Source organism: Nilaparvata lugens, unplaced genomic scaffold (genome assembly GCF_014356525.2).
Source record: "Nilaparvata lugens isolate BPH unplaced genomic scaffold, ASM1435652v1 scaffold6955, whole genome shotgun sequence".
Classification (NCBI taxonomy): Eukaryota; Metazoa; Arthropoda; class Insecta; order Hemiptera; family Delphacidae; genus Nilaparvata; species Nilaparvata lugens.
In genome coordinates, this window is record NW_024092706.1 from 1 (window position 1) to 11566 (window position 11566).

The 11566-nt window shown below is 36.0% G+C and overlaps 1 protein-coding gene across 1 annotated transcript; it reads right to left on the reverse strand.

Moving 5' to 3' along the window:
• Nucleotides 1–2510: 2510 nt before the first annotated feature.
• Nucleotides 2511–7210, reverse strand: LOC120356508. The gene is made up of 3 exons (XM_039445450.1): nucleotides 6917–7210; nucleotides 5557–5700; nucleotides 2511–2686 (listed from the first exon to the last, which is right to left on the reverse strand). Exons 1-3 carry the CDS (start codon nucleotides 6942–6944, stop codon nucleotides 2511–2513), a joined length of 348 nt encoding a protein of 115 aa, XP_039301384.1. The 5' UTR covers nucleotides 6945–7210.
• Between the last annotated feature and the right edge of the window lie 4356 nt (nucleotides 7211–11566).

Genomic DNA, 11566 nt, shown 5'->3' on the forward strand with positions numbered 1-11566 from the left:
TAATTGACCGAACGAAGTGAGGTCTAAGATTCAAGTCGACGGTTTGGCATTTCTCTTAATGTTTAAAAGTTTAAATGTTTTATATTTTATATGTGCGCATTTACGGCAAAACGCGATAATAGATTTCCATGAAATTTGACAGGTATGTTCCTTTTTAAATTGCGCGTCGACGTATATACAAGGTTTTTGAAATTTTGCATTTCAAGGATGATATAAAAGGAAAAAGGAGCCTCATTTATACGCCAATATAGAGTAAAAATCAGACTATAGAATTATTCATCATAAATCAGCTGACAAGTGATTACACAGATGTGTGGAGAAGCCAGTCTATTACTGTATTTTTATAAGGTCTATAGTTTCAATCAAAGTCATTAAAGAGGTATGCATCTTTAAGGGGTTTACACCAAAGTTATTAACAAAATGGTTATAACTTAATCCTTATAGATTCTATTAGATTGAACGGAAGTTGACAAACACATATGCTCATCATGTGTATGATAAGTTATGTTCAATCTAATATAATCTAAAAGGATTGTTTTATTAACATTTTTTTTATAAATTTGGTCTAATCGCAGCTTTAAGGTCTTTGTTTCAATATTTTGTTTTGCAATCATGGTATTATTATGCGTGCCCATCAGTATCAATATTCTCACATTCGAAAAAAAACTAATTTAATAGGTGAATAATAATAAACAAATGAACTAATAATGCTGGAGAAATTAAAATATTTTTGATTCTAAAAAATTAATTTTCATCAGATAGAAAGATCATCACGGAACTGGATGAATTATATCATATGAAATACAAATTCAAACATGAACGAGTTGATAACATTTAAAACAGTTGACATCTGGTACTTGTGGATGAGAATACTGCGTGAGGTCTACTGTTCACAGAACTACTAGTAAGCTTGCATAAGAAGATTAAAATTTCGCACAATTTGGCAACACGGATATTCTCCTCAAGTCTCAACTTATTTTATAGTAAGTTTCTTTTGGCAAATAATTTAAATTTAAATTCATGTAACTTGACAAACTGAAGAAAGCAGTGAAACAACATTCATGACAGCAGATCGGGCGACAGTCACTTGCACTTGTGGGAGATACGCTGTAGCAAGGCTATTCGTTCCTGTATACGAGTTTCCATCTTGATCAACTGAATCAGGGGATTTGCATTCAGTTGTCTGAAAACTGCATGAAGCACCTGTAACAAATTTATTTTTTTATTATCATTCAACAATAATAAAACACATAATCATAAAATGATTGGAAATGAAATATTAAGGGCAATTGCTCAACTCACACGACTCAAGTCGAGAAGAGACTGCAAATATATATTTATTCATTTTTTATTTATTCATTTACAATGCGAATGACACTAATGCAATAACATTATAGAAGATAAAATAATAAGGTAGTCCTTGTGCTATTTTTCTTCCAAATTTATAGATGACAAAATCCAAGATAGTGGCTTCTCCACACATCTTTGTAATCACTTGTTCAGCTGATTTATGATTAATAATTCTATGGTCTGATTTTTACTCTAATATTGGCGTATGAAGGAGGCTCCTTTTTCCTTCTATACTAGTAGTTCTGTGAACAGTAGACCTCACGCAGTATTCTCATCCACAAGTACCTGATTGAAACTATAGACCTTATGGAAATACAGCAATAGACTGGCTTCTCCACACATCTGTGTAATCACTTGTCAGCTGATTTATGATTAATAATTCTATAGTCTGATTTTTACTCTAATATTGGCGTATGAAGGAGGCTCCTTTTTCCTTTTATTCTAGTAGTTCTGTGAACAGTAGACCTCACGCAGTATTCTCATCCACAAGTACCTGATTGAAACTATAGACCTTATGGAAATACAGCAATAGACTGGCTTCTCCACATCTGTGTGTAATCACTTGTCAGCTGATTTATGATTAATAATTCTATGGTCTGATTTTTACTCTAATATGGCGTATGAAGGAGGCTCCTTTTTCCTTTCATATTATCCTTGAAATGCAAAATTTCCAAAAACCTTGTATATATAATTATGTTGACGCGCAATTTAAAAAGGAACATACCTGTCAAATTTCATGAAAATCTATAACCGCGTTTCGCCGTAAATGCGCAACATATAAACATTTAATCATAAGAGAAATGCCAAACCGTCGACTTGAATCTTGGGCCCACTTCGCTCGTCAATTAAAAACTGGATACTTCAAACTATTACTTCCATCTTAATATTTCATGAGATCAAAATTTCTATTCATTATTGTCAGGATTATTCACAAGTGATCTAGAATCTTAGACCTCACTTCGCTCGGTCAAATAGTACTTCTGAGCTGAAATATGTAATTATTTATTCTCTTGTAAGATCAATGTATCGTTTATCGAATATATCTATAATTTTTATCGTCAAGGAAATAAATGTATCTTGAATTGAATTTTATAAATTGATAAAAAACGCATTTTGCGAAGAGTGATGGGTATTTGGCAGCACATACCGTTGGTGTGATGTCAGTGGTAACTTGCGGCACACTGCAGCTCCGAGTGGATCGGGCTCGGCGAATGCAATTGGGTCGGGCAGCGGTGACTGCATCGATGAGTAGCATCTGTAATAATTGTCAACGCCTCCAATTGGTCTGTCACGTTACTGCAAGTAGGTGCATCCAGCCACACTGATAGTGGATCTGCAAATATTCAAAATTGTCTATTTACAAATACAGTCGAACTTTGAAACACTATCTTGAATTACATTTTTCCTACAGTTATGTTGAAAAGTGCCATTGCTGCACTGATTACAGAACGCAAAGAATCACTTTTCCGCTCTATGCGGGAAAAATTTTTCTGCACTCCAGATTTGCAACATGGCAACGCAAATACTTAGTAGGTTATATGAGCACAACAGTGCAGCAAAATCAAAATGAAGTTGGTAACAGTGACTGCTGTGGCTGCTATAGTGAGCAGAGGTGCAACCAAGCACAACGCGCTAATTATTACTATTATATATTATATCGAGGACAGCAACAGCACAGTGCCACCACAGCACACAACACACAGCTGCCCCCCGCCATTAACACACTACTAAGTTATTTGATGGATTTCAGGCAATTTTACCCATAATTACCCACTTTTCAATTCAATGGTAACTGTAGGAAAAACTTAATGTGAAATACGTGCGCAAAGTTCCTCTGCTGCACTCAACAAACCATTTGTGTAAACGTTTCTTTCGGTGCAGCAAACTGACACTTTGCGCACTAGTTGCACAAATACTATATCATAGAGAAACAATAGCATAAGTAGATATCCCATGATGTAGGGCGTTTATGTCGCAACTTTTACTGTTATCTCAAGCGATTACGGTTGATTATTGACGATTTTTAGTGTTTTGTTGAGGAGTGTATGAACGGCACAATATGAGAGACTACCAGTGTCACACAGTTGCATAGGAAAAGACTCCGTGGACTATCGGCTTGGGGGATAACAGTAAAAGTTGCGACATAAACGCCCTATACCATGGGATATCTACTTATGCTATTGTTCTCTATGCATTATCTTCTAAAATGATTTCTCATTTGTTGCAACTACAAAAAAAAATCTGGGTGGCGCACTCACACAACTTTCCTTGCCGTTATGAAAATTGATCACCTGACACTAGTGTTCAAGCGCATCTCAAGTCTACTATCTACTAAACTTAAATATCTTATATATTCTCTAAACTTATATATTCTACTAAACGTATAGCTACTATCTTCTAAACTTAAATTTCTCATTTATAGCTACTACAAAAAAAAAATTGGGTGGCGCACCACACAACTTTCCTTGCCGTTATGATAATTGATCACCTGACACTAGTGTTCACGCGCATCTCAAGTCTACTATCTACTAAACTTATATATCTATATATTCTCTAAACTTATATATTCTACTAAACGTATAGCTACTATCTTCTAAACTTAAATTTCTCATTTATAGCTACTACAAAAAAATCTGGTGGCGCACTCACACAACTTTCTTGCCATTATGAAAATTGATCACCTGAGACTAGTGTTCACGCGCATCTCAAGTCTACAATCAAAGATCTGAGCCAGGACAATAACGCTGGAGACACAGAGTTCTGATATCTCTACATAGTGAATGATTAATAGAATCAACAGTTGCCAACAGTATGCAATTGAATAATCACATTTTTCTCGAATTTCGAGCTTATTTTGAATTTTAGGTGAAAAGGTAACTGAACATTAATTGTAGAGATTTTCATGCTCAATCTTTTCCACTCGAACTTTTTTGTTTGAATTGTATCTGAAGCCTGATAATGAGAATCTAAAATCAACTTTGCATAGATGGTACAGTGCTCCTGAAATTTTTACAGATATGAGACGTGTGGCAGTTGATAGAGCTTATCGATGACTATTTAAGGTATGAATTTGATCAACATCGTTGGAGCTGTTCTCGAGAAAATCACGAAAAACCCTGTTTTTGACAACAATTTCGACATTTTAGCTGCATTTGATCGCAATGTTCGTGTCGGATCCTTTAGTGTAAGGACCTTAAGTTCCAAATTTCCAGTCATTCTGTTAATTGGGAGATGAGATATTGTGTACACAGACGCACATAAACTCATACACACACACACACACACACACACACAAACACACACACACACACACACACACACACACACACACCAATACCCAAAAACCACTTTTTTGCACTCAGGGGACCTTGAAACGTATAGAAATTTACAATTGGGGGTACCTTAATTTTTTTTGGAAAGCAATACTTTCCTTACCTATGGTAATAGGTTTTACCTTGTAGGCTACCCTTAAACATAGATGGACATAAAAAAAATATACTGCAGTTTTAGGATCATTTTATATATTTAATAGTATTTTTCTTGTATTATTTATAGATGTTATAATTTATTATTTAGCGTATGGCAGTATACACAACACATTTATGATCACAAAATTCGAAAAAAAAGAAAACAATAGAAAATCATATATAAAACGAATGAAAATATCTTAGTCACTTTTGACCTGGAAATTAGAGGCATGCTTCCAGGGTATTTAAGTAGGCTATTGATGCTGGTTTAGCCACCAGGAAATCTTCATGTGCACCCGTGTATGCTGATCGGGACACTCCTCCACTATGTGTCTCACAGTCCTGGACTGCTCCACACTCACAGAAAGGGGAGTCAGCCTTCCCCCACTTATGCATCAGATAGGCACATCTACCATGATGAGTTCGTACCCTATTCAATGCCGACCATGTTTTACGAGGCAAATCGAAGCCTGGTGGCCTTTTGGCTACAAATGGGATGTCAATGAGATGTTATAATATTAGATTATTATAATGTGTATGTTTTTTGAGAAATAAATTTGAATTTGAATTTAACGTGCCCATCCGAGTGACCTGTTCAAAAACTTTAGGCTCTGAGCGGTGTTTGAACCCGGGATGTTTCTAGGTTGCTACGCAAGCACTCTATACACTAGACCACGGATCACTCATTATTATGTTGATCATAAACTAAATGAATGATTGAAGGACGGGCGGCCTACCTGTCGGTCTCGATCGGACATCTCACTGTCAGGCTCGACGTCACTTCCATCGGACTTGTGCTCTAGACATTTGTGACAAAGAGCGTAGAGGGTGACCGCTGCACTCACCACCATGGCTCGACCACAAGCCAGGCTCACTGCAACATCTGCACAAATGTATCAACACAATATGATACTGTATCACGACAATATGAATAGTATAGAATGACTTTTTTATAGCCTGGTTCATTAGTAGATTTAGGCTCAACTCACACTTACGGCGACTCAGGTGGAGAAAAGACTTGACTCTATAGTGAGGTCCACGTTATAATGACAGTGGATAAGATAGGAGAATAGCGATGCCGATTCTCTGTTTTAATTAATTATATTTCTACACTGTCAACAACATACTTGGCATCGTTGTGGACCTAGAAAAGGATAGTACCACCGGCTTTGTCGAATGATAGACAAGGATAGCAAAACCAAAGTGATCAAATACTGTCATTATAACGTGGACCTATAGCGTACAAATTTTGTTTTCTGGCAACGCCAATATTATATATTAGATTATTATTTAGTTTCAATGAAAGCTTTTTGTTTTTTTGTTAGTAAATTTGTGATGTATGAAACTGAATTTGTTTCCCATGTATTTGTGAATTATTATATGATTTGTCAATAAATTTGATTTTGAACTGTTTGTTTGATAACTCTCCATCATGAGCATTGTAGAAATGAATGCTCATTGTAGGTTTGTAGAGTATTAAATTCTCTGAGATGTATTATTTTACTATATTATTTGTTGATATAATACAAATCATAGAATATGATCGGGATAGAACAACAGGCATAGCCCAAAACTATTATGTTCCCAAATTTTGATAAATAATGAAATGTCCAAAAAAATAGTCATGTTCTTACTGAGAAAATTTAAAGTTCAAAGTTCTGTCCAAGAATATTAGCTAGAAATATTTCTAATTTCTAATAATTTTGAATGAAGAATGATTAAAATACCAAATTAAAGTGAAATTTTGCACTTATATCACCGCACTTGAATAAATTAGTTATTTCAGAAAATTTTGAAGCCAAACAAATATACACACAACTTTCAACTAGGCACAGCTGTTACAAACACAGCTGTTATAGTAAGGTCCACGTTATAATGGCAGTGGATAAAGATAGAAGAATAGGAATGTCGATTCTTGCATTAATTAATTATATTCTACACTGTCAAAAACATAATTGGCATCGTTGGGACCTAGAAAAGGATACCACCGGCTTGTCGAATGATAGACAAGGATAGCAAAACCAAAGTTGATCAAATACTGTCATTATAACGTGGACCTCACTATAGTCCATGTTTTCTTTTAAGAGATTGAAACGAACCTGTTCTAGGCGTGTAGGGGCTCCACATCCCTTATGCAGGCGCTCGAAGTGCTGCATGGAGTCAACATACTCGCCGCACAAGTTGCAGTAGAGCGCACCCCCCATCATCACATTCAGCAGACAGCCACCGCTCTCTCTCTCTCGCACCCTCGGCCGCACCCTCTCACGCGCTCTCTCTCGCTCCCGCGCTGAGGGCGACGGCGAAGAGGAGGATGAGGACCTCACCAAGGGTCTCGCTTCTCCTCGCACGCTCTCTCTCTCGCGCTCACGTTCTCGTTCTCGCTAACGCTCGGCTAGACCTGAACAGACAAAATGCCAATTGAAAACTAATAAATCTGGTGTGGCGAAGTCACACAACTTTCCTTGCCGTTATGAAAAGTGATCACCTGACGCTAGTGTTCCCGCGCATACTAGTTTATATTCAAAGATCTGAGTCAGCTGGTGACAGGACTATAACGCTCGATACACACGAGATCTGCTATCTCTTCATAGTGAATGATTTGATAGAATCAACAGTTGCCAACAGTTGATAGAATCAACATTTTCGCCATTTTAGCCGCCATCTTGAATTGCATTGGATCGAAATTGTTCGTGTCGGATCCTTATAGTGTAAGGACCTTAAGTTCCAAATTTCAAGTCATTCCGTTAATTGGGAAATGAGATATCGTGTACACAGACGCACATACACTCATACACACACACACACACACACACACACACACACACACACACACACACCACACACACACACACACACACACACACACATACACACACACACAGATCAATACCCAAAAACCACTTTTTTGCTCAGGGGACCTTGAAACGTATAGAAATTTAGAATTGGGGTACCTTAATTTTTTCGGAAAGCAATACTTTCCTTACCTATGGTAATAGGACAAGGAAGTAAAACTAGCTATTTATGTATGCACCTGGTCATATGGGACATATATATGAATCATATATTTATCTCTATTGATCAGGATTTTAGAGTTTTAATTTACGAAAGTTTAATGAACAATGTTTTTGTCTTTGAACAGTTTTGTCATCGACAGAAAGATGTTTATTTCACTTGTTATCAAAATTATTGTAGTTCTCTTTTGGTTTTTGATAAACAAACGTGCTCGCTTGTGCGACTGATAAAATAGTATTTGAAATGGCTTCATGTTTGGCATTGACTGAGTTATATATTAATACCCAAAATTTTACTTTGGGTGTGTGAGCTCGTTCGTTAGGATTGTGAGTAAAGTCCGGCTGTTCTGGTGAAGGGGATAGATTTTGTTCTTGTTTTGTAATACAGTTTTCCTGTCACAGTTCGGGCAGTTTAAAGAGAATTGTATTATGAATAGGAAGGGATCTGAACCCACTTCATAGATCAGTTTTTTTTTTATTTTTCATTAATAATTAACGTCGCGTTCAACCAGTGGATGCCAATTGGGGCCCTTATCATAAAATGTAGGTGACTACTGAGTCATTGTTTTAAATTTTCCATAACCACAACAAATTTAATCTTCACTAGCAGCCAAGCGAGTAGCCCTGAAAATTCATCTATTTATTGTTATTTCATAATTTCTAATTATAATTCTAAATTTTGTACTAATAATTTATTGTTTTGTTTTAATTATCAAAACCAGTTCGATCATTTCTTGTTTTTCATTTTCCCACCCTTACATACTCGGTGAAGGCAGATCTTGTTTACATGTATTAAGAGCGTAATGCGCGACTTTATCGCTCGCGCAAAACAAGATAATTTGCAAGAGCGATAAAGAATCATTACGCGCGAATTACATACAAAATTTTTTCTACAACTGCCCAAACCTGGTAAATTATTTATATCGGCGGAGTTACAATTACCGACTTTTTAGGTTAAGATCTGACCTTTTGGCGAGCTGCTTACCAGCTTAAAGCTTACCTGCTTACCAGGAACCACTTTAAAGAATTAGGCATACTAACCGTTCCCTCTATCATATGAGGTGATTATGCATTTAGAAGACAGACAATGACTAGAAATGCTGATTCGCATGGATACAATACTAGAAATAGAGGAGACTATGCTTCACTGTATCACAGAACAGCTCTTTTGAGAAAAAAACCTACATATATGGGCCTTAAATTTATTAGAAAGCTTCCTACTCACTTGAAAAATTGTGAAGAGATGTCAATAATGTTTTTGAGAAGGATTAAAAAGTTTTTTGATGCTTGGAGTATTCTATACCACAGAAGAGTTTGTGTGTAGAGAGGGTTCCTTTATGTGATTTTTTTTTCTTCTTTTTATGTAATACTGTATGTATTATATAATTTTTGACCATTCCTATACTCTGATTAGAGTCTCTGGGAAGCTTTAAAACAAACAAACCATCAGCTGATTAGCGAGCGTAAGAAACTCTTCTACGCATGCGCGAATGATTACCGAGCGTAAAGAAAATCTACTGCGCATGCGCAGATGGTTAGCGAGCGAAAAAGTAGATTCTCCTCAGAAATAAGCTGTTTAACGAGGAGAATTGAGTATGTAAATTCTTTTTTTAGGCGCAGTTGTAGAAAAAAAAATTATTATTAAACAAAAATCCAAATTAAATGCTGTAATCACCCCGAAGACTTCTGCTACTGCAAATATTGACAACAGGGTAAACAGCTAGATGGAAATTCGATTAGCACTACTATTCAAGAATCAAATAGGCCTTCTCTGATTGGTTCACGTGAAATTAATCACGGTTAAAATTTAACCGGATTTTGTGGAACCGGGCCTTGATGTTATGGTAACCATGGTAACCAACCAAATCTTGGTTGTTTATTCCTTAGACCAGATATAGAATAGACACGGCCCATTAAATATTCATACTGAAAGTCGATGAAGCCAACATCTACTACTGCCAATCCACCCATCTTGACGTCACACAGTGACGTCACGCATTGTATAGAAAACTTTTTTGAGTTTGTTGTGTAAGTGTTTGTGGTGTTGTAACCTACATTGTTGTTAAACATAGCTTGTTTTCCATTGCAGATTGTTATTTATTTATGTAGTTATTATTTATGAAAATGGTATCTCCTGCGCAGCATATAATTGCACTGAATTTTAGGGAAAAAAGTGTAATATCTTTTCATGTGTAAGTTGAATTGAACACAAGTTGTAACTGTAATATTATCCTTGGTTATGATGTAAGTGACCTCATTGCAGCATGACAATAAATAGTTTTGTAGGCTACCGTACCTTATTATTTTCAAAACACATTATAAATTTGAAGCCGATATCACATAACACATCATAAATTAACATATATATCGTTTTGCCCGTAGCTAGAAATAACCTAAAAACAACCATGAATCTGAAATAAACACAATCTGAAAGTTTTCATACGAAGCGTGACGTCACTGTTGTGACGTCAAGATGGGTGGATTTGGCTAGATGTTGGTTCAGAGGCCAGACTTCCCAGCGTGTCTATTCTATAACTGGTCTGAGGTTTATTCCATGCTGCTTATTGTATGCTATATCCTACGGTACTGACATCTTTTGGCTAATGTCTCCAAACCAAGATGGCTGACACCAGATAATTGCTAGAAAGCTCATAAATATAGTGAAACTTTGAATTTGTTTTATTTTTTAAATACTGGTGACCTACACTCAATTTTTCGATTGCAACCGGAAATTTGACACATTTATCCATTCCATAAATATTTTATAGGCTGATTTTTGCACTATAGTTTATCAACAGATTTATGAATTCAATAGTTTAAGGAGCGTTCTAGCAACGCATTTCACATGTTCAACGATTTAAAGTTATTGAATGGATAACAGTTTATGGAACTACTGAAAAAACCGGGCATGAGCCATTAGTAGTACTGTATATACAGTACAATTTGAATAGGGAATACATAAAGCAGTCAACCTAGAACATTACTTGAGTGGAAATTTGAAGCTCATGAATACTTGTAATATAGTATATTCGCACCTAGAGCAGAAAATGAGACTTTTCCGGCTCGAAATCGGTTTTCAAAACCGACTAGAAAAGATTGAGAGCCGGAAAACATTTTTGCCCGTGTTGCGAACGCTATTTTTCGCCACACACAAAAATAAACAATATATATGAGAATAGTTGTTTACTAAGCACTTCCGAAAGCAGAAGTGGAAGGTGATAGCTCTAGCAAATCTCAGGTAATCTGAATATCAGGAAATTGTCCAAGTATTTTTTTTTTATTCTGATTGTCTATGTAACCTAAAAGATGATGTTCAATTATGTGGGAGGTTGAGTTTATACTTTTTTATTCTTTCAAATGACAATAAGATGATATTATTATGAATGTTCTAATTATTGAATATGAACACAAATAATGAAAAGTTTTTCGATCAGCGGTTTTTTGATCACCTTTCTCAGTTCCATGTTAGCGGCTGGAAAGGGTACTCTTTCCGGCCTAGGCCGGAAAGAAAACTGTCTGACGTCAGACGAGAGTCGTCTGCAAACAATGTCTTTCAGATCTATGTAGGGACTGGAAACAGCGCTTTCTGTGCAGTGTCGCGAACAATAGGTTATGACATCAAAAATAATCATTTATGGCAACTGAAGGAAATTAGTGAGTGGGTTCATCAGAAGAAGATTCTCTAGAATTTGTTTTTCCTCCACCTACTGTCTAAAGTACTTACTTTACCCTGAAACA